Raw genomic sequence first — 27578 nt, forward strand, 5'->3', positions numbered from 1 at the left:
AGACTTATTATTACTTATGAATGGGCTCGGCCTTAGTTTAGGCTTGTCCTACTAGCTCGTATAGCTTATTTTAACCTGTTTCTCTTTATCTACATTTTGCCTTGGACTTTTCACCTTTCTCTCATACTGTATGTCCTAATTTCCTGCTTCCTCCTTCCTCCACGTCTGGCTGGCTGGTGGTTGTCTGGCTGGCCTCAGGCAGCTCTCTCTTCTTTCTTGTTCTCTTCCCTCTTGAGTTTAGATTCCTCCCCTTACTTATTCTCTCTGCCTGCCAGCCCCACCTACCCCTCTACTGCCTAGCCGATTGACTGTTCAGCTTTTTAGTAGACCAGGCAGGTGCCTTACACAGGCAAGCTGAAACAAATGTAACACATCTTTACATAGTTAAACAAATGTGTTTTTTTTTTTGTTTTTGTTTTTGTTTTTCGAGACAGGGTTTCTCTGTGGCTTTGGAGCCTGTCCTGGAACTAGCTCTTGTAGACCAGGCTGGTCTCGAACTCACAGAGATCCACCTGCCTCTGCCTCCCGAGTGCTGGGATTAAAGGCGAGCGCCACCACCGCCCGGCCCATAGTTAAACAAATGTAACAATCTTCACATAGCTAAAGTAATATTCCACAGCATAAACAATGTAACAATCTTTGCATAGTTAAAGTAATATTCCACAGCATGAACAAATGTAACAATCTTTACATAGTTAAAGTAATATTTCACAGCATAAACAAATGTAACAAACTTTACATAAAGTAATATTTCACAGCATAAACAAATGTAACAATCTTTACATAGTTCCACAGCAATGGGTTAAGTGTTGAAGGATGGGAGGAGTGCTGTGAAATGCTGCCCTCTGGGCGTGATGTCGCTACTGCACTTGTGAACACACAGCACCTGTGACTTCTCAACTAGGGAGACTAGTTGAGAAGAGGAGGGTTAGCGAGGTTGAGATGAGCATGAGAGCGGGTGGTGGGGCTGGATGTGACAGTACATTGCATGTGTATGTGTGTGTGTGTATATATATACACACACACATATATATAATTATCAAAAAGAAAAACAGATTTTAAAATCTAATTGGAAAAGAGGTTGGAATGTAGCTTAGTTGGTAGAGTGATTGCCTGGGTGGACCCCCAGTACCACATAAAACTACATGTGAAGGTACATATCTGTAATTCCAGAAGTTTTGAAGTGGAAGCAGACAGATCATGCTTGAGTTCAAGGTCATTCTCAGCTACATAGCAAATTCAAGGCCAGCCTGGGATGCGCGAGAATAAACAAATAAATCCATAAAAGTGAAGGGAAGACTATTTATTCACATAACAAAAATAATGTTGATAGTTTGGTATGTGATGGTCCATTTTATATGTATGTGCATATGGTTTAATCTTCTTTTGTCTTTTCTTCATTTTTTCTGGTCTTTTCAAAACAAGGTTTCTCTGTGTAAACTTTGCAGTTTGGAAGTCACTCTATAGACCAGGCTGGCTTTGAACTTACAGAGCCAGGCTCTGCCTCCTAAGTGCTGGGATTAAAGGTGTGAGCCACCACGCCTGGCCACTATAATCTTTTTATAAAAAGTGAAATTCTCTACCTACTTCTTGTAGCCAGATTGTTTTAAGTCATGTTTTCCCCTGCCATCAATTATCCATTATCTCCATATCTGTCAAAGAGCTAGACTCTCAATAGTGTAAGAATAGTCATAGAACGGGAAAGCATGTTTGAAAATAATATCTTTGAAGAGATAGTATATCTGGAATATGTATATACAAACAATCAGACTAAAAAGTGGACAAAAAGGAGCTGGAGCAACAGCTCAGCAGTTTAAAAAAAAACCCACTGCCCTTGCAGAGGACCCAAGTTGGATTCCCAACACCTATATCATGTGACTCGCTGCCACTTGTCACTCTAGTCCCAGGGAATCTGATGTCTTATAGCCTCTGCACATAACTAAAGAATAAAAGTTAAAGGGTTTGTGTGTGTGTGTGTGTGTGTGTGTGTATGTTTGTTTTTGTTTTGTTTTGGTTTGATTTGGTTTTTTGAGACAGGGTTTCTCTGTAGCGTTGGAGCCTGTCCTGGAACTAGCTCTTGTAGAGAGATCCGCCTGCCTCTGCCTCCCAAGTGCTGGGATTAAAGGCGTGCGCCACCACTACCCAGCAAAAGTTAAAGTTTTTACAGTGAACTTTGCTTTTCTTTTTTAAATAGGCAAAGGACTTGAATAGTAAGAATGTGATAAGACGCCCAACATCTCCAATTATCAGGAAAACATAAGTTAAAATACCTGGAGAATAGCTGTGATAAAAATAACTAGACAGAAAACAATGGCTGCAGATGAAGGATATGGAGAAATTAGAATGTTTATATCCTGTTGGTGGTAATATAAAACAGTGCAGCCATTGTGGAAAATGTTATAGAAATCATTCAAAATAGAGACCATCGTCACATGACCCAGAGATAGAACTCTTGGGCCTGCATGCTAGTTACTTGCCTCACTGCTGTGACAAAATCCATCATGGAAGGAACTTAAGGAAGGCGGGGTTTATTTTGGCTCATGGTTTTAAGGGCTACAGTCCATCATGTTGGAGATGACACGGCAGCAGGAGTAGATCTAGCTGTAATGGCTGAACAACGAGCCACACTTCATCCTCAGGAAGAAGAGAGATGAACCCATTGGTGTTCAGCTCACTTCCTCCCTTTCCTTGTGTTTATTCAGCCTGAGGCCCCAGGATATGGGAGGGTGAGGGCTCACATTCAGGGTGGGTCATCCTTCCTCAGTTAAACCTCTTTGGAAGCAACCTCATAGAAAAGCTCAGAGGTGTGTCCCGCAGGTGATTCTAAACCCAGCAAGGTCAACAATCAAGATTAACTGTCACCACCAGATCCAAGAGAATTGAAGACAGCATCTCAATGTGATACCAACACACCAATGCTTATTGTCCTCATGTGCCCAGAGCAAATAACAGCCAAAAGGCCTGTTAGTAAATGAGTGGTATATCTGCACAGTAGGAGATATTCAGCATTGAACATAAAGGAATTCTGTCTTCTGCTAGAAGGTGGATGATCCTTGAGGACATGGTGCTACTAGAATAAAGCAATCCCAGACTAAAAACGCCTCATGATTCCACTCAAGTACATTAGCAAAACTCATCAGGGGAAAAAAGTGAAATGGTGGTAGCCAGGGCCTGGTGGGGTGGGGGGTTGTGTGCAGTGGGCTTAGAGTCTGAGTCTTGCAAGATGAGAATGTTCTAGAGATCTGTTGCCTTTGCAGTGTGCATACCGGCTCTGCACTGTGCACTGGAAACCTCATGGGAAAAGCATGTTAGGCTTTTATTTTCCCCAACCACAGTTAAAGCAGAAGAACCCTTTGATAAGGGACCATTCTGACTCGTGCTGTTGGTAGTTGCTCTGACGAGCTACCCTAACCCTGACTTCCTCTGCAGAGCGGATGTTGCAGTGCAGGTCATGGGGAGGACCCAGGTCGGGAGGCACACTACTCTCTCTGCCTGCCTTGCTCTCTCTGCTATTCTCCTCTCTCTGTTACTCTCCCCTGGCTAACCTCTGGTTAGAACCAGCATGCCATGCATCTATGTAGGCCACAGCTCTATTTAAGGGTGTGTGGCCTTCTGCTTCCGGCCCTGGAGCAAACACACCTGCTGGGAAATGCAACCTCAGCTTCTGTGGCAAAGTCATGGATGTCTGAGTTCTCTCCACTCCAGGCCCTGGGCCTGTCAGGTTCCTCAGAAGTGCATGCTAGGGGTGGCCTCAGTGTCCAGGACAGACAGAGGACGGATCCTGCTCCACACTCCCTGAGCTCTCTGTGACAGAGTCATAGCATAGACTAGCCACACCACTGGGTCCCTTCTGTTTCCCTGTGCTTTAGTCTTAGACTCTGCACGAGCTTTTTCATCAAGGGACACGCTGCTGTCTTTCTGCAGCTTGGGTTCCATTCCAGCGGTTCTCACTCCAGGCTGACCGTGGTGGGTGGAAGGCATAGGGCAGGTGAGGATGTATAGGAGGAGCAAGATTCTAGTACTGCAGGTGTGATGATAGCTAGGGGGTACTGAGCAGGGTCCCCATGGTGTGTAGAGTGGAGATCATGCCTGGCTAAGCCCTTTGGGCACCAGCCTCACTCACTACCCACTGAGGACTTAAAGATGTTTCTGGAACGAGAGTCCAGACTGGGAAGGCTCTGCTTATGCTCCAGTCTAAGGGACAATGTCTTTTTCCAGAATTTCAGAGTCCGAATTGCTGCTGACAGTGTGTCTCCACTGTTCCTCGGGGACCTTCCCAGTTGACCTCTTCAGCCAGAGGACAACACCAGCCAAGATGAGCAAGGCAGGCACCTTCAGAAATGCCAGGAGTATGTAGTGTGTCCTATGAGAAAGATACAGCCATCAGGGCCCCATGCCTTTGAATCCCATGATGCCCCATCCCCAGCACTGGTAAGTCGACAGCCAGCTCATCACAGCCTGATACTGAAGGCTCACATCCTACTTGGAAGATCCCCCAGGGCCTTCTCCAAGGACCGTCCAACCACGGGGCTCCTCGATGACCATGTGGTCTTAGTATGGCTTGTCCCTGTTCCAATTTTACATTCGGGGGTGGGGTTCTTCTTTCCCTCCTCCCAGCAGAAATCTGGAGTTCTCCACATCTGGGCTGTGTCTGCTTACTCTGCCCTCAACATTCGCTCCAGGCTGGCAGATCTCTCCCTGCCCTGTTTCTGTGATGAGACTGGAACCTTATGGGATCATCTCTTCCCTTGATGCCACCAGGGCTGGGTAGTAATGAACAGCTCTACAGAGTAGTTTTCTGGTGGAGCTGGAATGGGACCATGGTGGGGGCAAGGACCAGGGACAGAGGTGGCCTTGGGACCTTGAATCTTGACTATGACAATCATTGGCACCTGATGATAGAACCTGGATTTGGCACCCTGGTAGGAAGAACCCATGTAGAGGGAGCAGAAGGGACTTCAGGACTCACCTCTTATATAAGTCAGAGGAAATCACATGTGTGTTGCTATCCATAGAGGCGTCTAGCTGGGAAGACATGGTATCTCTTCCCTCTAGACATAAGCAAAGATGGCCACAGGTTATGGAACAGATTGGGGGTGGTTCATGCATGGCTCATGTTGGCACCCCATCCAACCATCCCTCACTGGGTGTCTTAGTCAGGGTTATTATTGCTGTAATGAAGCACCATGACCAAAACAAGTTGGGGAGGAAAGGGTTTATTTGGCTTACACTGCCGTGTCCTAGTCCATCACTGGAGGAAAGAAGGACAGGAACTCAAGCAGGGCAGGAACCTGGAGGCAGGAGCTGATGCAGAGGCCATGGAGGGTGCTGCTTACTGGCTTGCTCCCCATGGCTTACTCAACCTAACTTCTTTCTTTCTTTCTTTCTTTCTTTCTTTCTTTCTTTCTTTCTTTCTTTCTTTCTTTCTTGCTCTCTCTCTCTCTCTCCCTTCCTTCTTTCCTTCCTTTTCTTCCTTCTTTACTTCTTCCCTTTCTTATTTTTACTTCCTTCCTTCCTTTCTTAAATGATTTTTCTTTATTCTTTTCTTCTTTTAAAAATTTTCTGTGCATGGGTGTTTTGCCTTCATATGTCTGTGTGGGAACTAGGGTCACAGACAGTTGTGAGCTGCCATATGTGGGCCTTGGGAATTGAACCTGGGTCCTCTGGAAGAGCAACCATTGCTCTTGCCTGCTGAGCCACCTCTCCAGCTCCTCATCCTGCCTTCTTGTAGAACCCAGAGCCACCAGTCCAGGGGTGGCACTGCCCACAATGGGCTGAATCCTCCCACATCAATCACTAATTAAGAAAAAGCCCTACAGGCTTGCCTGCAGGCTGATCTTACGGAGACCTTTTCTCTATGGAGGTCCATCTCCTCCAGTGACCCTGGCTTGTGCCGAATTGACATAAAACTATCCCCTGGATCAGGAAGCCCCATCTCTCTGATCCAGTCCTTTGGCTTCTATTGAGCTGTCAGAGTCCCCGTACAGTCATTTCCTTCATCATTTTTATTAATAGGATATATGACAAGGAGATATGGAAATCAAGGAGGAGAAAGACTGTAGCTAGTTCTGGAGGAGGAGACACCCACAGTCTCTTTCCACTTCCTTTGGCTGGGGGGATGAACCTCTGTTTCTTTCCATTCAAACAGTGCCCAAGTAAGGCTCAAGGACTGATGATTTCAGTAACAAGTCTCTAGTGGCCAGGGTGGTGAGTGACAGAGGGGCTCCTGAAGGTCGCTGAGCAAGAAGGCACATGCTAGACTAGCTATATTGTGAATGGCTCTGAGGAAGGAAATGTCAGAGAGGAAACTACGGGCAGTTTGTAGTGGGTGGCTGGGTCATGGATTCCTGAGCCCAGCTGGGCGTTAGCTTCTCTGGCTAGTCCTTTGGGCTAGCTCCTGACCCACCAAACCCTTCTTGCAAAGGTTTCGGGTTTTAATAACACTTGGAAGCTGAGCAGAACTCTGGGGAGCTCCAGTCCTTGCAGTCCTCCAAGAGGTCACAGTCACCATATAGGCTGGTGTTCCCCCATCCCCCTGGACACTTCAAGCTCAGCATGGGGCACATTCTTAGGCTACTCTGTCTTTTGCCTACATGTCTTATTCAACCCTCTGTCTCCACAGATCATCGTAGCTTCCCCTGAGCAGTATCCCTGGGGAAATCTTTTTTGGAGCGACCCTTTCTGCACCTCACATCTCCTAGGAGGCAACGTTTGTAACTCATTGGTTTCAGCCCCGTCACTCCAAGGGCTGACTTCAGTGCCAGCGCTGTGTTTGCCTGCTGCCTTCTCAGGAGCCAGCATGTGCGCTGGGCTGAGGAAGCTCTGAGCATGGGTGGAAGTGGGGAGGGCTGCTTTTTGGGTACCAACAGAAGACCCTGGAGTCCCTCAATGAGGATGACGCAGGAAGAAGCCAGGAGAACCAGGGACATCTCTGATTTTGATTTAGTAACCAAAGCCTCCATTTAAAGCATCTACTTAACACTTGCAAGCCTCCGGGGTCTTCCTTACCACACGCTTAGTCTTCTGTAGTCAGAAAAAGCAGAAGTGGTCACTCGGAAAGTTCAGGCCCTTCGAAGTGCCCAGAGTCACTGTGGTTTGGCTAGGCCTGGCCTTCAACCCTCGGCCCTCCCCAATGATGCCTTAGCTCCCCCCCCCCCCCCGTCCCATGTAAATCACAGGACAAGGGTACAAGTTTTAAAAAACTAGAAACTTCTCAGCCTGTGGTGCTGAGGGCTTCTTCAGGCATCCAAGACCTACTCAAGGCTCCAGGGGAAGAATGTGAGTTTCTAGGGCTGTGGAGCTCCGGGATGCAGGGTGGCAGGGCTCGGCCGTGGCTCCCAGAGGGAGATGTCAAAGCCCCAGCCCCACACCAACATCTGCCAGTCAGGACTCACGTTTACTGACTTCCTTAGAGTGACCCCAAGAGCTAGCATTGATAAAAGTGTTGGGATGCTATTCTTCCTTACTTCTGTCACTGCCCTGTCCCATCTCTCTGTCTGTCTCCTAGATTCCCAGTCCTTTAGTCCCAAGCACCAGAACTTTGTGGTAACCCATAGGCCAATGCTTACCTGGGTAAACGGTCACTTTAACTCTGGTTCCACGGTCCGTTCCGAATTTTTCAATACCACACCAGTAAGTGTCTGTGTCATTTTGCCTGAGCATCTCCATGGTAACCAGGAGCGAGTTCTCTCTCCAGTTGTCCCTGATGGACAACCGGCCACTCTTCCTTTCTTTCTCTGATCCCGTGGTTCGAATGAGGACCCTGCAGGTCTTCCAGTTTGCTCCTCGACACCACCACTTGTTGTAGGCTTGCCATCTGGAGCTATAGCGACATTGAATGGTTACTGACCCCTTCTCTGGGCCTCTCACCCATGCTGGGCCTTGGATGGCGAAACAGCCTGGACAAGAAACAGGAGGACAAGATACGGCTTCCGCTCCTCTAAGCCAACCTAACGTCCAAAGGATTAGAGAAGGGTCCTGCTCACTCCAGCCGCCATGACCCACTTGGATCCTCACATCTGTTTCCTCAGAGGTCCAGTGTGCTATTAACCCCTGCATGCCCGTGCCCTGGCCTCTCCAGACTTTATCTCCCCAGGCCTCCTGTATCATGTGACACTTCTGATTTCCTGACACCTTTTCTGTGTCCTCTTGTCACTGTTCTCATCTGATCGCCTCCCTTCTCTGACTAGTCCACTCTGTGACCTTTCTCTTTCTTCTCTCTGGATCTTAGAGTGGCATGCTGGGAAATGGTCAACAGTCTTCTATCTAGGTAATATCCCTCCATCTTAGCAACATCTGCCAATCTCTGTGGTGTAAATGTCCCCCACTGAGACTGACATCAGGCTATCAGTGAGCACTGAGCTGAGCTGAGATGTCTCAAACCAAGTCTGGCGAGCCATTTTGAGCTGGTTCTACAGGCACCTGGGGGAATCCAGGGCGTGAGTTACCTTCGTCCCAGCTGTGACAAAACTGCCCGACCAGCAACCTAAGGAAGGAAGCAGGGTTTAGTTTTTGTTTTTATTTTCAAAATTCTGGTTTAAGGGCTGCATCCATCATGGCAGGGACTGTATGGTGGTGGGAATACGAGGTGACTGGTCACGTTGCATCTGCTGCCATCGGGAAGCAGAGAAGAATGCTGGTACTCAGCTGGCTTCTCATGAAAAGAAAATATCCAGCCCAGACTCCCAACCCATGGCGTGGTGCTACCCACACTCAGGGTCATCTTCCCTCATCATGTAAGTCCCCAGAAAGACCCTCACAGCTCTATACCCAGATGCGTGTCTCCTAGGTGGCTCTAATCTGACCGTGAAGCACCACACCCAGCACCCTCTCTCTAGCCTTCTTGCCTCCACAGGAGGACACCCCATGTCTATGGTTCTAATTAATGCCTACAATCTGATGGTTTCCAAGAGACACTTGTAACCCAAATGCTGCCCTTGGTTCTAGACCATCATTCCAAACATCCGCCATGTGATAGCACCTCTGCCACAAAGCCCGCTCTGCTTCCTGTCTCTAAAAGAGTCCAAAATAGATTGGAATGTGTATCCTGCTGGTCTGTGGAGTGACACCCTTTCTGCATAGTGACTCGTGTTCCCAGTCACCTGGAGGCAGACAAAGAGGCAGAGAGCTGCTGCAGGGAAAGGCTTTCTTGACCAGCTCCCAGTCTTAGACTTTGGTCTCTGCGAGTGGGGCACATTTGCGCAAGAGCCTGGTGCCGTCCCTCACACCTTGGGCCTGCTCCATAGAGCTAATTTAGTTTTAATTTGAGGTCTCAATCTATGCTTGACAGAATAACCCTTCTTCACATTTATTTATGTATGTATGTATGTATGTATGTATGTATGTATGTATGTATGTATGTTGAGACAGGCTCTTACTATGTAGCTCTGGCTAGCCTGAAATTCACTAGATAGATTCACAGTGGTTCTCATGGTTCTCAACCTTCCTAATGCTTCCGCCATTTAATACAGTTCCTCGTGTTGTGGTGAGCTCTAACTATAAAAGTATTATTATTATTATTATTATTTTGGGGCTTTTTTTTGAGGCAAGGTTTCTCTGTGTAATAGCCCTAGCTGTCCTGGAACTAGCACTTGTAGACATGTCTGGCCTTGAACTCACAGAGATCCATCTGTCTCTGCCTCCCAAGTGCTGGGATTAAAGGTGTGCCCCACCACTGCCCGGCCATAAAATTATTTTTATTGTAACACCATAACTGTAATTTTACCTTTGCTTTGAGTTATAATGTAAATATCTGTGTTTTCCAACGGTCTTAGGAAGCCCCTTGGAAAGGGTTGACCACTGCACTACGTAGACCAGGCTGCCCTTGAACTCATAGACACATGCCTGCCTCTGCCTACTAAGTGCTAACTATTGACATTCTAATACCAACCTATTACTATTTGCCCTCACACAGAAAAAGGGAGGCCGGCGAGATGGGTACATGGGTAAAAGTTCTTGTGAAACCTGAGTTCAATCCCTGAAACCCACGTGAAGGTGGAAAGGGGAAACTGACTCCACGAAGTTGCCCTCTGACCTCCACACAAGCTCTGTAGCAGGCACATGCACACCAATGAAAATAAGAAAATAAAATGGCCCTTCAACTACAGACATACCCCCGTCTGCAGTTTTAAAAAGAAAAAGAATAAAGGCATTTACAGGTGTGATCAGGGATATTGAGATAAGATTGTACTGGATTATTCTCTGAGTCCTGATGAATGAATGTTGAAACTGGTTTAGGTCTGAAGGCATTCTGTTGCAGGCCTTGAAGAGGAGGAGAGACCATGGGCCAAGAGACTCATGGGGGCTTTTGGATGAAGCCCAGAAATGGATGGTTCTCCAGAGCTGCAGAAGGAACTCAACCTTGAGACTAGTGAGACCGTTTTGGACTCTTGATCTTGGACCAGCAGGATGAAGTGATGTTGTTCTGGGCCACTGCATTTGTGGTCACTGGGTACAACAGCCACAGGAGGCACATAAAAGATTCTGACAGACCCCCTTGTAAGCACTGAGCTCACTCCACTCGGGAGCCACATTGGAGAATTAGCATCTATATTGATTTCTCCTCTCCTTCCCTCCACAAGTGACTGGTCGCCAGTCCAGCCAACTGCACCCTGGAAATGCCGATCTGAACCGTCTTCTTTACATCTTTGTTATCACAGCCCATGGGACGTCACGACAGAGCAGAGAAAGTGTGAACTTTGCCAGCAGATGGACACATCTACCATGGTGTTATTGAGAAACCCTAGGGAGGTTACTTAACCTCGCTGAGCCTCACTTCCCCCTTAGCACAGCTGCCATGCTTCTTTCAGTCAGATTCTGGCTGTTATAAACCTCATGTAACCGTCTAATGTTGGGTATTGGGCTGTTTGGCCGGAGACGGCTCTCGTCCGGTACTTGGGTCGTGGTAGTAGCATTCAGAAAGGTCTGGTGCATCCTTCTTTCAAACCGCTTTCGGGACCGGACTGAGCCTGCCTCCTCATCAGCTGCACCCAGCATGTCAGCTACTCCCCTGCACTCTCAACTGCACCCAGCATGTCAGCTACTCCCCTGCACTCTCAACTGCACCCAGTATGTGAGCTACTCTCCTGCCCCCCTCAGCTGCACCCGGCATCTCATCTACTCCCCTGCCTCCTCTGCACCCAGAATGTCACTTATTCCCCTTCTCAGCTGTACCCAATGTATCAGCTACTCCCCTGCGCCCTCAGCTGCACCCAGCATGTCAGCTACTCCCCTGCTCCAGAGTGACTGGAAAAGCTTCATTCCTGCAATGGATGTCTTATTGCAAACTGGTTTTAGTTTCTCCTTAGTGTCATTCCTTGCTCCTCTTGTAGCCACCCGAGCCTTTCTTTCCCTAACCCCAATGCGCCCTCTCAAGGCTGTGGACCAGGCTGAGCTCCTTCCCAATGCCCCACCCTCTTCTTGGAGCTGCCTCTTCCTGTTGGCCACTGGCCTTTTGTCTGGAGCCCGATGGCTTTGTATCTCTTTTCCTAACATCCTCCGTAGGTTTCTCACTCCCAAAGCCCAGAGGTGCTGCGCTTCCTTTCTCCCTTTTTCCATCCCCAACCCCAGGGTCTTGCTCAGTGCCTTGCTCATGGTGGGTATCACTAAAGTTGTTAGCTATTTTTGTGAAGAATCTGTGCATTGTGGTCACATACACAACCATCCTAGCTCTAGGATTGCTAAAGACAGTGGAGTGGGAATTATCCTCACCACAGATGCAACAGTAAACACCTGGAAAACTCAAAGACCACTAATAGGAATTAGAATGGAAAGTTCTGATACAGCGATACATAGTTAAAAAGTAAAGAGCATTGTCCAAACAATGACAAGAGTGATCCCAAAGCACACTATTATTAGATTATTTTTTAAAGTTACCTAACAGGGTAGGTGCACGCCTTTAGCCCCAGCATTCGGGAGGCAGAGGATCTCTGTGAGTTTGAAGCCAGCCTGGTCTGCATAGTGAGTTCCAGGCCAGTCAGGGCTACATAATGAGACCCTGTATCAACAAAAAAGGGGTAGGAGGATGGGTAACTGGAGAGATAATTCAGAGGTCAAGAGCCCTGGCTACTCTTCCAGAGGACTCAGGTTCAATTCTGAGCTTCAACATGGTCATTTGCAACCATCCATGACTCTAGTTCCAGGGGAGCCAGGAATCTAGTTTCTGCAGGTGCCAGGCACACGCATGATGCACTTACACACGTTCAGGCGGAACACCCACACACATAATACAATAAAAATTGAAATTCCTTCTGTGAACAGTCTCAGCGTATGGCATCTTAGGAGTGTGAATGTGAGTGAGTAGATGATCGTGGAGGTATGGACTGAGTGTGACTTATGTAGATGTGTGCCTTTGAGTATCCTGGTGAATGTGCGTGCGTGCTTGTGTGTGAGCGAGCAAGCGAATGTGCAAGCCACGCATGGCTCCTCCTGTCCCACTTGGTCTCTGGGAAAGCCTAACGTTGAGATGTAGAGAGAAGGCGGCTGGGAGCCCAGAACTCAGACACAGCTAAGGCATGCAGGCATCTGCAGCTGTCAGTCACCATTTTATCTTTGGCATTTCCAAACTCACGTTTAGCCAGTGTCCCCTCAGTGTCCTGCCCACTGAGTGCTCCCTCTGCCTGGGTGTGCCACCTCTCTAAGCCTGTAGCCCTTTCCCCAAGCTATGCCTTCTCCATGGAGTGTCTACTCTGCTTGCTGCAAGGGCTGCCAAGATCTAGCTACTGGGGCATGGAAGGAACGGGTCCAGGAGGGCTTTCTGTAGCTCCCTCAGTGGTAGCCTCTCCCTACTCTAAGCTCCTTCCTCTTCTATTCTGTTTTTTTCCCCTGCTGCTAATTCTTATTCTAAAGTATGTCTCACCCATCAGAGCATCTGGGATCTCTGATGGCCACTCCATTTCTCCTTTCCCTTCACGTTCCCAGGTCCCGGCACATGCCTGGCATGATGTAGGACCAGGGGTCCTTTGCTGAATGAAGCTGCAGAACTTCCTGTCCCCAAAGGTGGCAGGCAGCTCTTCTCAAACCCAGGACAGAGTCCCCTGCCTCCTGCTCTGCAGCTGCAGTCCCAAGCCTCCAGACCCTAGCTGAACATACCTGGGAAACTGAGAAGGAGCAGAGCTGGGGCCAGCCACATGGTCCTGCCTCCCTGCTCCACACCCTTGACGGACAGCCAGCAGCAAATCCAAATCCCAGCTGACCCCTTCTGCTTGTCCAGGTTGCCTGTGGGCGTCTTCCTCGCCAGCTTCCTTTTATAGAGTGGGTATTTCCTGCCGTCCATTACTCAGCACAAGACGCATCAGCTCTCTGCAGAGCTGGTCACTCAGGAGAAATGAGGAGGCTAGGGAACTGTGCCGGCGAGCAGAGGCAAAGGCGGCAAGCCTCTAGACCAGTGGTGGGGATGGCCAGACTGTCTGGCCTTGGGTTAAGGGGTAGAGCACTCTGGGTATTAGGCCCAGAAGTGATCTAGGCTATAATGATGGGCCCTGGCAGTCGGGTTCCCAGCTCGTGTGCTAGCAGGCTGTGCTCAGCACACCTGGCATTGAATATTGAATGCCCAGGTGATGGTGCTGTTTGAGTAGGTTTAGGATGTGTTGTCTTGCTGGAGGAAGTGTCTCACTTTGAGGTTTCAGAGCCTCCTGCTCTTCCCAATACACTCTCTGCGTCCTATTTGTGGTCCAAGATATGATCTCTCAGCTGTTCCGTGTCCGCTGCCTGCTGTCACGATTGCCTCCCACGATGGACTCCGACCCCTTTGGAATCAGAATCCCAAATAAATCCTCCTCTATAATTTGCCTTGGTCTGATGTTTTACCACAGCAATAGAACACTAACTAATACATAAAAAAAGACAAAAGAATTGGAATTAAAACAAATTTTGTTATAACTGAAATGCCTACATATAAAAATGAAAAGAAATTTCTAAGATTTTAGAGAAGTTGTCATATACATGAACAAAATATCACTTAATAATTTTTCTTTTTTGTGTATGGTACTGGTAATCTAAACATGGTTTTCACATGGTAGGCAAGCATGCTACCATTGAGCCATGTCTCCAGTCTAAAGACACCATTTAAAATAAAAATTAGGGGTTGGAGAGACGATTCAGTTATTAAGAGCATTTCCCAGTCTTTCAGAACACTCAAGTTCTATTTCCAGCACCCACATCAGGGGCATACAAACGCCTGCAACTCTAGGGATATCTGACACTCTAATCTCACAAGATACAAAACTCAAAATAACGAAAATGCAATAATTAAATAAATATAAGGAGCAAGAGAGGTGGTTTATTAAGTAAGAGCTACTTCTGACCTTCATGGATAACTGCACTCAAATGCACATAAACACACAATATGTAATTACATATGTACACATATATGTAATTATATGTGATTGTACATACATATGTGTAACTAAAAATTTAAAAATAGGGACTTGAGAGACAGCTTAGTGATTGAGTACATACTGTTCTTTCAAAGGACCCAAGTTTGGTTCCCAACACCTACAACGTGTGACTCCCAACCACCTGTAACTCCAGCTCCAGGGGAATCCATCGTCTTCGTCTGTTGTCCATGGGCACTTCACTTACATGTGAATGTGTGTGTGCCACACACAAATAGTTAAAATAAAATCCTTTTAAAAATCTTGAAATAAAAATGCAAGTTATTCAAAATCAAATATAACAAACATATGAACAGGTTTCAAAAAAGAAATAGTTTATTAAGACATTTTATTATTTATTTCAAATTTTGTTTCTTGTATATCTGTGTGTTTGATGTGTTTGTGAGCATGGATGTGCAACACAGTTTGCATGTAGAAGTCAAAGGACAACATCTGGGAGTTGGTTCTCTCCTCCACCATAATTCTGGGCATTGAACCCAGGTGGCCAGGTTTTCACAGTGAAGCTGATCCATCTCACCAACCCTTAAAAAGGTATTTTCCAAGTTCCCAAATAATTGAGGTTACAGTCCAGGTCCATAGCTAGGAACGTTATCCAAAAGGTGCATTTGATGCACTGTGCTGGCTATATTTTATGTCAACTTGACCCAAGCTAGAGTCATCTGAAAGGAGGGAGCCTCAACTGAGAAACGCCTCCATGCCAGGCAAGATGGTGCACACCTTTATTGCCAGGACTAGGGAGGCAGAGGCAGGTGGATCTCTGTGAGTCCCAGGACGCCACTAGGTTGATATAGAGAGAATAAGTCAAGAGACCATCTTGTGTTCTGTTTCATGACAAATGCAGGATTGGGGAGGGAAGAGGAGGAGGAGGGAAGAAGGGAGAAGAAAAGGAAAGAGAGGCTCTACTGTGTTTATCCACAGAAGGAAAGCTGTGTGATTTTGTGCTGATGTAGCCAGCCAGAGAGCAATACAAACAAGATGCACGTTACAGCATCAACAGATCAGTGTGCACGAACCTCAGAGGCACAACATCTAATGAGAACACCAAAGGCTTAGAAACAAAGCATGCGTACTGAGCATGGCACGTGCCTATATCTCAGAACTAGGGAGGCTGAGGCTGGAGAATGCGGGGGTGGAAACTAGCTTGGGCTACACCGTGAGACTCTGCTAATGAAAGAAAAGGAAGATGGAAAGAAAGAAGGAAAAGGGGAGAGAAATACAGAGACAGACACACAAGCACACAGACAGACACACAGACACACCCACAAATAGACACAGACTGATAGATACACTGGCAGACAAACACATGGACAGACAGACAGACAGACAGGCAGACAGACAGATAAAGGAAGGGGACTGGGGTGCATCTGATTCCCAGCAACCACATGGTGGCTCACAACCATCCATAATGAGATCTAGTGCCCTCTTCTGGCCTGCAGGCATAACACTATATATATAATAAATAAATGATTGAAATCTTAAAAAAAGTATAACTCTGTCCATATAACAATCAGAAATAAAGATGCTAAACAAAATATGCTTGGCCAATCCAAGTGCATGTATGTGACAAAACTTAAGGCCAGCAGATAAAATAATACCAAGCTGAGGTTGTCACCACAGGGGATAGAAAGCAGGAATGTGAAATCAGAGAGGGAGATCACCAGTATGGACCATGTTCTACGACTGAATCTGGAGAAGGGCACAGTGCCAAGTGTATTTCCATGTAAGGTGTGTGTATTTATTGATCACATTGTCAAACTGCCCTCTAAACATCTATGTCTGTACCTTTTGGTTAGTGTTGTTCCCAGGCTTGGTTGGAGAAGCATCTCTCTGCTGTCATCTAAGTGCTGAGAAAAAGTAACTATTGAGTGCTCAGCCCTAAAAGGGACATCTATGTCAAACCCCCACCCTACCCCAAGGCACCCCCATCCTACCCCAAGGCACTCTTACCTTATCCCAATGCACCCCCACCCTATCCCAAGCATCTCCATCCTACTCCAAGGTTTGGTGTGGGAGGTCCTTCTGTCTATGTGTTGCTTTTATTGGTCAATGAATAAAGAAACTGGTTTGGCCTATAGCATGGTAGAGGGAAGACAGAGTCAGGGGGAAGCCATGCATCCGCCACCGGAGGCAGAAGCTGGAAACTTTAACTGGTAAGCCACAGCCATGTGGCAATATACAGATTAATAGATATGGGTTAAGTTAATATTTAAGAGTTAGTCAATAAGAAGCTAGAGCTAATGGGCCAAGCAGTGATTTAATTAATATAGTTTCTGTGTGCTTATTTTGGTTCTGGGCAGCATGGACGAACAAGCAGCCTCCTCCTACAAAGGCTCAGGAACATTATGTAAGGAAGAGGGAGAGGAGAGAATTGGAAGCCAGAGGGGAGAGGGAGAGGCTATGAGATGCTGTGTTCCGGCTGTGCCATGGCCACTGCACTCACGACACTGCCACACTGCAGCTGTAGTCACCTGCACAGCACCAGGTCAGCAAGGTCAGTGAGCATCCCAGCAGGCGGCACTGACTGGACTCGGTGGTTATGTAAAGAAGAAGAAGAATGGAAATGGGAGGACGAACCATGAAGTGGGAGGGAACACCTGCCTGAGGGAGTGGGAGGGTGGGGTTGGAGGTGGATATGATAGAGTTGGGGTGTACATGTGTGAACTTATCTAAGAATAGATAAAGATACTCTATTAAAATGTAAATGTATTTATTGGGCACATTTTTGTATGTGTTTGACACAACACAAAGAATCTTCTAAGACATCTCAGAGTATTCTCAGAAGCACAGATTGTCCTCTGCCACCAGAGGAGCTGTGTGCAGTGACATGGACAGGGCTTCGTTGTCAACAGATGTCACTGATTCTCATAATTGGGGCGATGCTGCTTCTCCCCAGAGCACCTCTGAGGCCTGTGCACCCAGAGGACCGCACTGAGCATGCTCAGGAGCAGGGGCAGCTCCAGAAAGACCAGGAGCAGGAAGTGGATGCTGCTCAGCAGGGACCTGTGGGGGACAAGGTCACAATAAATTGCCTTCCCAGAATGCAGCGCAGGTGCCCTTTACTGCACCTTTCTCTCACCCAGGTGTGTGTCCACTTGCTCTTTTCAGGGACAAGGACAAGGCAGCCCTGCCTGATTGACCAGGGTGACGGAGAGCCCAAGTAGGAGCCTGGCCCATTCTCTCAGTTCAAGCCCATGGAACTCTACTCCTACAGCCTCTGTCCAGACAGGCAGTGCAGCCCCCACCCACACCTGTAGTGATATTTCATTTGCATTATAACAAATAAAGTTTGTATGGAGATCAGAGAGTAAAATAGCCCCACTGGTCAGTCTTACAGACCAGGCAGTGGTGACACACACCTTTAATCCCAGTAGCCACACTAGTTTGCCATAGAAACTGGGCAGTGGTGGTGCACACCCAGTGACTGTATTTATTTTCATTGGTTGAGTAATTAACTTAGTGGCCTGTGTGTGTGTTCATCTGTGTGTATGTTCACCTGTGTGTATGTTCATATGTGTGTGTGTTCATCTGTGTGTATGTTCATCTGTGTGTGTTCATCTGTGTGTGTGTTCATCTGTGTGTGTTCATCTGTGTGTGTGTTCATTTGTGTGTATGTTCATCTATGTGTGTATGTTCATCTGTGTGTGTTCATCTGTGTTTGTGTTCATCTGTGTGTGTTCATCTGTGTGTTTGTTCATCTGTGTGTGTTCATCTGTGTGTGTGTTCATCTCTGTGTATGTTCATCTGTGTGTATGTTCATCTGTGTGTATGCAGGTGCACATGTGTGTGCGTGAATGTGGAGGCTAACCTTGGAAGCCATTTCTCAAGAATCATCACCTTGTTATGTTTATTTTGAGACAGGTCTCACTGTGTAGCTCTGCCTAGAATGGAATTTGCTGTGTAGTCCAGGCCGGTCTTAAACTCACAGAGATTGTCTTGCCTTTGCCTCCCAAGTGCAAGGATTAATGGTAGGAGCCACCGTAGCTGGTTCATCTCGTTTTCTGACAGGATCTCTCAGTGGCCTGGAGCTTGCCAAGTAGGCTAAGCTGGGTGACCAGAGAATCTCAGGCATCCTCCTGTCTCCACCTCCAGAGCTCAGGTATTTCAAGAGTATACCACCATACCTGACATGTGTGTGCTGTGGCTTGAACTCAGATCCTTGTGTTTGCAAGACGAGCACTTTACCAGCTGAGCCGTCTCCCCAGGCTCTGGATGTATTTGTGTAGTAACCTCTGGACAGGAAACTAACTCTGTCTCAGCAGGTCTGTGTCTGGGGGTCCTTGCTGTGCTCCAATGTTTAGATGAGCAACCAGCACTCACAAGACACCCCATCCCAGGTCAGTGTGGGATTAGGAGATGCAGGAGATGCCCAAGGAAGGGATGCAGATCTTCTCCCTCCACCCTCTCAGCATTACCGCCCCCCCCATGATCTAGAGGCCTCAGGGATATGGGTTCCTCACCGAGGTTGTAGACTGGGACCAGGAGTTGTGTCCTCTGTGGTCACGCTGGGCTGAGTGTGCACTGGTGAGGATGTGGGAGACCCCAGGGTGTTTGTTCTGTCCTCAGGGGCAGAGCCTGTGATAGGAGTGAAAAACAGAAACACAGGACAGTCTCAGTCACCGCCACTCCATCTCCTACCCACTGACACCTCTGCAGCTCTGCTTCACACAGGACCCTAGGGACATGGTTGGCAGCTGTCCCATAGCTTGTAGGCTGATGACCACACCAAGGCCTGGCCAGGGCCTCCCTTCCCATGGTGCATTGTGACTGGTTGGCACCTTCACACTTGAGGCCAGCCTTCCTACAGAGGAGAGTTTAAATGTCAGTGTCAAGACACGTGTTACCAGGTCCCAGCTGGCCTCAGTCCCACCTTTGCCTCCTTGTCCCTTGTGGGGACAGACACAGAGGGGTGGAGCCCTGTCTGCCTGGCTGACTCATTCCCACACTGTCAGCCAGACAGCCTACTGGGCAGTCATTTCAGAGGCATGTCCAGATGGAAAGTTCTAGAAAGGCTTGAAGGACCCTGTGGAGAGTGGCCTCTACTGAGGAGAACTTGTGACTTTAGTAGATTTGTTCCACACTCCTCAGTATGAGCCCTCAGAGGATGCTGGAGGGAAGTTTATGTGAGGGGGAAATCCGCACTGAGAACCAGAACAGGAAGCTGGGTGTGGGGATGCCAGTGCGGGAGAGGCAGAGCCAGGAAGATCAGTCATTCAAGACGAATCCCAACTACACTGGGTTTGTGGCCAACCTGGGCTACACAAGACCTTCTTTCAGAAAAGAAAATAAAAACTGACAGAGAATTTCAGCCCTTCAGCCCCTGCCACCACCCTGCTCATATAAAAGAGATGTATTAATTGGGGTTCTATGACCAAGGAAACCTCCATAAGGGGAAAATGGGATACAGGCACAGAGAACATTGGGACCAAAGTAGCTGAGCCCCCCTTGACCTCTGCCTGGGTAGGGCCACTTTTCGGAGATTCTCTGAGTTTCTTCCTGCAGGAAATGGTTCCTGGCAAAGGGGAACATAGGGAAACTTGGAGGGGTTGAATGGATTCCTCAGGGATCAAGAACCCCGGTATACAATCTAGGTTCCTTTTGTGTCTCCGGTTCCTCTCAGAAGCCCAGAACCACTTTGATGAAGTTGGTCCCTCAGACCCTTCATGGAAGGGAAATGTCCACTCAGTCCCAGGCCAGAGCAGCCCTTGATGGAGGGGAGCAGATGTGCTGGGGTTCTGTTCCCACATGGAGATGGGGACCAGACCAAACGAGGCCTGGGAGAGAGGACTTGCCTCCTATCGGGACAGGAAGTCACAAAGAACCAGGCATTCAGGGCCTGTCTCTAGAAAGCTTCAGGCTTGAGACTGTCACATGGGACACAGAGAATCTCCAACAGGGACTGATGAAACATCTCAGTGGGTAAAGACTCATATTTGCCAAGCCTGATGAGCTGAGTTTGAGCCCCTGGACCCACACTGTGGAAAACAAAACTAAGTCCAAGAAATTCTCCTCTGACTGACACACACCATGGACAAGTCTGGTGAGTAAGAAAATAAGTAAATAAATAAATTTACTGAAGAGAGTTTCTAAGAACTCAGGTTCCCCATAGTGCCAGTGTGTGCATGCACACGCATGTACTGGAGTACATACACTATCACACACCCCACCCATGCTCTCACTGTGGCACGAGTGGACTCACACTCCCTGTGTCTGAGTCACTGATTCACCAAGCTCACCATGGTACTGTTTCTGGATTCCTTCTTTCATGAGGGAATGACAGACCTGGACACAGGATGCCAGGACATGAACTGGGCTTACCTGGTACTACGAACACCTCAACCTTGAAGAAGTCATGAATCCCCAAGGAGGAATCAATCTTCCATGAGGAGCCATTGATAAGCGGTACATCCACTCCACACTTGTAGGTGCCTGCATCCTCCCAGGTGAGGTTCTCCATGGTCACTGTGAAGGTGAGGGTGGCTGGATGATCCCTGATGGACACTCGGCCATTCCTAGCTTCTTTTCCAGGTCTGGTCTTGACAATTTGTTTACACAATAGCAGCAGCGAGTGTCTGCACCAGTATTTGTCGTTGCTCTTGTATTTCTCCTCATACTGACACTGCACACTCAGGGATTCCCCCACAGCGCCTGTCACGGTGCTGGGGCCATTCATAGGGACACAGCCTGGAAAACACAAACACCAATATGGTGGTCAGGCCTCCCTTGGTGTGGTCTTAGAGAGCTGTCTGGTCTGGAGGAAGCAGCGAGAAGGGAGACAGGCTCTGTCAGACCCAGGAGTAAGGGCTGAGGTGAGCACCTATACTGTCCAGAGAAAAGAAGGACCCTGGAGGAAACAACACTGTGTGTGTGTGTGTGTGTGTGTGTGTGTGTGTATGTGTGTGTGTGTGTGTGTGATAGAGAGAAAGAAACAGAGACAGAGAGAGAGAGACAGAGACAGAGACAGACAGAGAGAGACAGAGAGAGGGAGAGGGAGAGGGAGAGGGAGAGAGACTTTACCTGTGTACCTATATGTGTATATATCTCTGTGGGTGGCAGATGTGCCTTAGTGGGATTGAGTGCTTGTGTGTGTTTGGTATGTACACATATGTACACAGATACATGTGTGTACACAGTAGAGATTGGTGGTTTTTTTGGCATTGATTTTGCAGTTAACCCTTTCAGCAGGTCCTGACTGTCTCAGGTGTGGCTGACATCACTGTCCGGAAGCCTGACTGCACCTCTGAGACCATGCTGCCCAGTCCTGCCCACCCCCACTCTCTCGCATTCTCTCCAAGCCCCATCTTCCTCTGCTGGCTGCTCTCGCTCACCTCCCATCCCCCCTGTCACGCCCTCTCACTTACACCAGGAATTCCCCTTTCAAAGCTGAAAGCCCCACCCTGTCCTGTGCTCACCTGGGACCTGCAGGAGGAGCAGAGTTGAAGGCAGCCACACTCCCAACACTCTCGGGGTCATTTCTTCAGCTCAGATGTCACCTGCACCCACACCAAGCCCAAGAGAGGAGAAGGGACGCCTCCTTCTAGAACGTACAATGCACATGTGCCTAGTTCTCCTTCCTGTCCTCTGCTTCCTGGTCCTGTGTGAGGCCCCCCAGATGAACCAGTACAGGAAGTGCTCTGAAGATGCTCCAGGTTCAGCGGTGCTGGTTCCTATCGCTCCCAGTGAGGGGCACATCCATGGTCACCTGAGGATGTCACCTGCCCCCTAGCCCTCAGCTAAGGGCTTCTTAACCTCCCCACTCCTGGAGAGCATTTCCTTTTTTGTTCAGGCTGTTCAACCTCTGTGACACGTCACTTCCTGACTGGACTTGTGAACTGTCCATCATCTTTTGCTCCATCTCTGTGAGCACGGAGGAACCATCTCCTTCCAATAGTCAGATTAGCCGTCCACAGCATGCTCTCAGTCCAGGGGTCTCTGGCTCCATTTCTGGCTTCACATAGCTGGTCAAGCTTACACTGTGATCCTGATTCCTTAATTAGAGTTCACCTTGATGCTAAGTCCCCCCCCCCCCACACACACAAAGGGTACAGACCTGAAGGTCACAACTCTTGCTCCCCGTACATCTTATTCTGATTGGCTGTTGTTGGTTTGTTTGCATCAGCATCTCTAGCTCAGGTTGGCCCCATACAGCTAAGGATGACCTTGAATTGATCCTCCTGCTTCCACCTCCTGAATCTGGGTATTGTAGGTGTGTGCCACCACACCCCATCCACGCTGTGCTCAGGACTGAGCTCAGGGCTGCATGCATGCTAGGCAAGCACTCTACCAACTGAACTATGTCTCAGACCTTGTTCATTTGAGACAGTATCTCACATTGAAGCCCAGGTTGGACTGCAATGTCCTATTTAGCTCAAGCTGAACTTGACCTCACAGAAGTCCTCCTCCCTTGAGTCTACCTAATTGATGACTCTGTCTTCTGATGTCTCCTGGTCCCATATCTAGACTTGGACCTGTTGTCATTATTTTGGGTATATGCTGGGTGTTGGGAGGAGGATGAATAACAACCTCAGGTCTCTCCTTTCTGATACCTCTATTCCCAATTTTGGAGATACACCTCCCTCTCATGCTGGAGGAGAAGGCAAGAGAATGTTTCCTTGAGCCCGGTGATGTACCTAACCTTAGAGGCATCTGCACCTCTCTGATATGTGTCAGTGTCTGGAGACTGTGGTGACATTTGTGGGGACATTGGCACTTGCTGTGCCATGACTCACGGCTCTCCTCTGGACATCCACACTTACTCCACTCATCTCTAATCCCTATTAGCAGATAACGCAGGGATCTCTCGTTGTATCACTTTCTCCATTTCTTGCCTCTCACTCACACATCTTCAGGATGTCTGTCTGCATTTTGTCTGTGTCCATTGTTTGTGCTCTACAGAATATTAGATTAACAAGAGCAAAGAAACCACTTTTTGTATTCATGTGGGGACATGAAGGCTATAGTCCCTGCTTGGTATCTGTGTTAGTCAGTATTCTATCGCTGTGAAGAGACAACCATGACCAAACAACTCATATTAGAGAAAGCATTTCATTGGAGGCTTGCTTGCAGTTTGAGCGACTTAGTCCATTTCCACCATGGGTGGGGAGCACAGCGGTAGATGTGGTAGGCAAGGTCCTGGAGGCATAGCTGAGAGCTACATCCTGATTTTCAGGAAGAGAAAGAGAGAGTGAGTGAGAGATAGATAGATAGATAGATAGATAGACAGAGAGAGAGAGAGAGAGAGAGAGAGAGAGCTCTTGGCTGAGCAGTAGCTAATGGAGATCAGGGATTGTGTTCTGATTCAGCTCTGTCCTATAGGAGACCTCTGAACTCTGGGGTCTCCTCAGCACAGGACTTGATTCATAACACAGCATATGACTCATAACTGAGCTTAGCAAACACATCAGTCCTTACACTCTAGCCCAGACCTGAGGAATGTGGTAAGGGGGATCACATTCCAGGTGGTGTAAGTGTAGACTGCTCGTTCGTTTTCCTCCCACCCAGACCCAAGTAATCACACAGAAACTATATTAATCACAACACTGTTGGCCAATAGCTTATGTATGTTCTTAGCTAGCTCTTATATTAACCTACTTCTATTAATCTATGTATCACCATGAGTCCGTGTTCTACCAGTAAGGTTCTGGTGTCTGTCTCTTTCAGCAGTTACATGGTGTCTTCTTGACTCTGCCTACTCTCTCTATCTCTGTTAGGATGTCCTGCCTGGCTTTACTTTGCAAAGCCATTGGCCAAAACAGCTTTATTTATCAAACAATAAAAGCAACACAAATACAGAAAGATATCCCACATCATGTACACTGAGTGCCTATTTGTAGTGGTACCAAATCATTCCACAACAGCTCAGAAGGGAATATAACAAAGATTTATTTATTAGGGGAGAAGCTCACAGTAAGAGTATCAGTCCACTGTCCTCTTCATGTGCTGGGAACCAGGACCAAATACAGCAGAAAAAAAGGGCTGTGTATGCTTTTTCTCTGTACTTATAGTACGCGAGATCACACCCAAGGTGGGCCAGTATCTTAAAGGCTATTCACTGAAGAAGTTACCACAAGGTGGAGTCACAGAACATCCTCTAAATGGCAAGTCAATGTATACAACACAACACAATGCTACATTCCCTTCATGCTGAAGACTTGAGTGAGGACAAAGGACTCAGAAATATTGGGGATGGTCCATGGCTGAGCTGTTAGGTGTCCCTCACCCTGATCTCGAATCACCCTGCAAGGAGCTGTATTGGTTAGATAAGCTTTGGACAGTTAAGAAACACACACACAACACACACATCATTGAGAGCTATATAGGAATTTATAAATAGTGTTGTGACATGAAGCTCTACATAGGACCTGGATTCCTTTCTGTGCCCTCTTATGGCTACTTAGAAGCCCCAAGACCTCTTCAAGGAGTCTGATGTGTCAGGGACTCCGTGGGCCTAGGGGATGGCTCAGGATGTAAAGTGCTGGCAGTGTGAGCAGGGCGACTAGAGTTTAGACTCATCAAGATAGGATTCATAATGGAATATTTTATTAGAATTTGCCAAATACAAGTGGCGTGGATATTGTGAATGTAATTCTTATTTGATAACTGTTCTAATATGTTGTATGTTGTCTTTCTATGTTAAAATTAAATCCTTTCTTTTTATGTAGACAAAAGGGGGAAATGTTGTAGGATATCATTTTCACTATGTAAAGATGTGTTACATTTGTTTATGCAGTGGAATATTACTTTAACTGCATAAAAATGTATTATATTGGTTTCTGCTGCATTTGTTTAATTATGTAAAATGTGTTGCTATTTCACCTTGCCTACCTAAGGCAACTGGTTGGTCTAATAAAGGTCTCAATGGCTGAATAGCTAGGCAGAGAATAGATAGGCAGGACTGGTGGACAGAGAATATATAGGAGGAAAAAAATCTAGGCTTGAGAGAAGAGAAGAGAAGTACTAAAACGAGGAGAAAATGAGGTAAAAAGAGAGGAAGACTCCTGGGGTAAGCTGGACAGACACTGAGACAGCAGGAAAGTAAGATATACACAAAGAATTAAAGGTAAAACTCCTATGTCAAAATGTAGATGGGGAGAAATGGGTTAATTTAAGTTATAGAAAAAAACTGTCCAGAAATTAAAAAAAAAGCTAAGGCCGAACATTCAAAATGAATAAGAAGTTTCCATGTCATGATTTGGGATCTGGTTGGTGACATAATAAAAAAGCCTGGTACATATGTTTTTTGGGTGGGGTGTGTGGCTATGTGAGAGTGTGTATTTGTATGTGTGCATGCAATGAAAGCATTATTCATGTTGTATTGTTACAATCATGACCATCACAGTCACTACTACTAAAGCTCCCTGATCTGTCTCAGAAAGAGGACCATTGGCAAGGTATGTGTGTGGTATAAACTTCTGTGCAAACAGTGTTGTACAAATATACATCTGATGAGTATAGCATATATACATCATGTGTGTAGCATGTGTTGCTTTGTGAGGCATGGTATACACACATATGATATGTGTGGTATATATTTATCACATGTAGTATGCGCATTGCGCACTACATGTATTATTGTAAGTATGCTGTGTGTTGCATACATGTGTGTGGCATGTGTAGCACACATGAGAAATGTTCACATGTGTATGGTATGACATACACATTACAATGTGTGTGTGTGTGTGTGTGTGTGTGTGTGATAAGCCATGTTCCTTCTTTATCCTGAAGAGAAGGTTACAATGGCAATGGTGGCTATGCCTTGGGTAGCTAGACCTTTCCTGTGTAGCCATAGTCCAGAGATTGGCCAGGCTACTTGGGTGAACTCTGAGAATGTGGGTCCCAGGAGCTGGCCCTGTCTCTGGGAGCCTTGCTCTCCTGATAGAGTGCGAGAGTGAGGGTTGTTCCATGTGTCTCTCTTAGAAGTTAAAGGGAGAGTTGGAGAGGAGTCAGAACTGCTAATGGTCCCCGAAATGGGTCCCCAATCCAAACTCCTGTGGACACAGGCTGGGTTCATCAGCAAAACCACCCACTCTAGACTGAGTGACCACACACATTTAATTCTTGTTCTTGGAAAAATTGAGTCAGCTAATCCTACCCCCAGCCCAGTATGAAGATGCCTCGAGTTCACTCCAGGTGGCAGGAAGCCACATGGTGGCCCTTACAGTCTCAACTCTGAGGGTGCCTGTGTCATACAACTCACAACATCATGAGGGGATGGGGAGATACACCCTTCTCTGCAGTAACAGTGGGGGATAGCCGCTCTGTGATTGAGTCCTGGGAATCCAGTGACCTTGAGTAACCTTGGGAAGATAGCTATGTTCTATGAGTCCTGGGGATCCAGTGACCCCACGTGACCTAGGGGACCTCAATCACAGAAGGAAGGTTAGACTGAACTCAAGTACATTTATGGACAAGGATTAGGGTCATTTGCCATGGGAGGTAAGCATTACAGCCATCATGCTGACTCTTGGAGTATGTATGCCTCACAGATGGATTGGGGGCATTGGACCACAAGAGCAGGATGGTAAGTGGTGAGGCAGGTGACAGATTCCACAGGAGGTCCACGGGACTTTGTCCAAGTTAATACAGTCACAGCCATCAACATTATGGGTCTTTCTCTTACTTCTTTAGAGTTCCTGATATTCTTCCAAAAAGATAGCTTTGTTTTTATTTGTAACAGACATTCAGTTTTTTGTTCTAAACTAAATTAATTAAATCTTAATAGAATCTCTCCATATCCTAGGCTGGTTTCCAATCCTTTATCCTCCTGTCTCAGCCTCCCAAGTGCTGGAGTTATAGGTGTATGCCACTACGTATGGATATTATTTTTATTTTTTGGTTCTCTCAGACAAGTTCTTACTATGTAACTAAGTTAGATTGAAACACTCTGTAGGTCAGGCTGACCTTGAACTCGTGGCTATCCTCCTGTCTCAACCTTCTGAATGTGGCATGAGATACATATGTTACCATGTTTGGCTGGCTTGTTTGTGTTACAAGAAATAATTTCTGGGGCTGGGAAGACAGGTCCATGATGTGTTTTGTATATGTGTTGCTTTTATTGGTTAATAAATAAAGAAGCTGCTTGGGCCTGTGACAGGGCAGAATAGAGTGAAGCGGGAAAGTGAAACTGAATGCTGGGAGAGAGAAGGCAGTGTCAAAGAGTCGCCATGTAGCCGCCAGAGGAGAAAGACA

At 47.2% G+C, this 27578-nt stretch overlaps 2 protein-coding genes across 2 annotated transcripts; both read right to left on the reverse strand.

Moving 5' to 3' along the window:
• Positions 1-1994: 1994 nt before the first annotated feature.
• On the reverse strand, positions 1995-13416 carry Cd300lb (CD300 molecule like family member b). Its single transcript, XM_050140166.1, has 4 exons — positions 13090-13416; positions 7569-7898; positions 4970-5051; positions 1995-4363 (listed from the first exon to the last, which is right to left on the reverse strand). Exons 1-4 carry the CDS (start codon positions 13271-13273, stop codon positions 4195-4197), a joined length of 765 nt encoding a protein of 254 aa, XP_049996123.1. The 5' UTR covers positions 13274-13416; the 3' UTR covers positions 1995-4194.
• A 3692-nt stretch (positions 13417-17108) lies between these two features.
• Cd300c (CD300c molecule) lies at positions 17109-22171 on the reverse strand. Its single transcript, XM_050140173.1, has 4 exons — positions 21803-22171; positions 20709-21074; positions 18851-18965; positions 17109-17393 (listed from the first exon to the last, which is right to left on the reverse strand). Exons 1-4 carry the CDS (start codon positions 21861-21863, stop codon positions 17246-17248), a joined length of 690 nt encoding a protein of 229 aa, XP_049996130.1. The 5' UTR covers positions 21864-22171; the 3' UTR covers positions 17109-17245.
• Positions 22172-27578: the final 5407 nt, after the last annotated feature.

The sequence above is a fragment of the Alexandromys fortis genome, unplaced genomic scaffold, assembly GCF_014885135.2.
Source record: "Alexandromys fortis isolate MF-2015 unplaced genomic scaffold, M_Fortis_MF-2015_v1.1 scaffold_39, whole genome shotgun sequence".
NCBI classification, from domain to species: Eukaryota; Metazoa; Chordata; class Mammalia; order Rodentia; family Cricetidae; genus Alexandromys; species Alexandromys fortis.

What these genes read in the sequence shown, in the direction of transcription:
- Cd300lb (XM_050140166.1), bottom strand. Translation starts at nt 13,273, where the DNA reads ATGGACGGCAGGAAATACCCACTCTATAAAAGGAAGCTGGCGAGGAAG. An exon ending in GCTCCTTCTCAGTTTCCCAG is followed by an intron (nt 7,899 to 13,089) that starts GTATGTTCAGCT and finishes TTTCTTGTCCAG; the next exon opens with GCTGTTTCGCCATCCAAGGC. An exon ending in TAAAGTGACCGTTTACCCAG is followed by an intron (nt 5,052 to 7,568) that starts GTAAGCATTGGC and finishes GCTTATGTCTAG; the next exon opens with AGGGAAGAGATACCATGTCT.
- Cd300c (XM_050140173.1), bottom strand. Translation starts at nt 21,863, where the DNA reads ATGACCCCGAGAGTGTTGGGAGTGTGGCTGCCTTCAACTCTGCTCCTC. An exon ending in GCTCCTCCTGCAGGTCCCAG is followed by an intron (nt 21,075 to 21,802) that starts GTGAGCACAGGA and finishes TGTGTTTTCCAG; the next exon opens with GCTGTGTCCCTATGAATGGC. An exon ending in TGAGGTGTTCGTAGTACCAG is followed by an intron (nt 18,966 to 20,708) that starts GTAAGCCCAGTT and finishes CTCCTATCACAG; the next exon opens with GCTCTGCCCCTGAGGACAGA.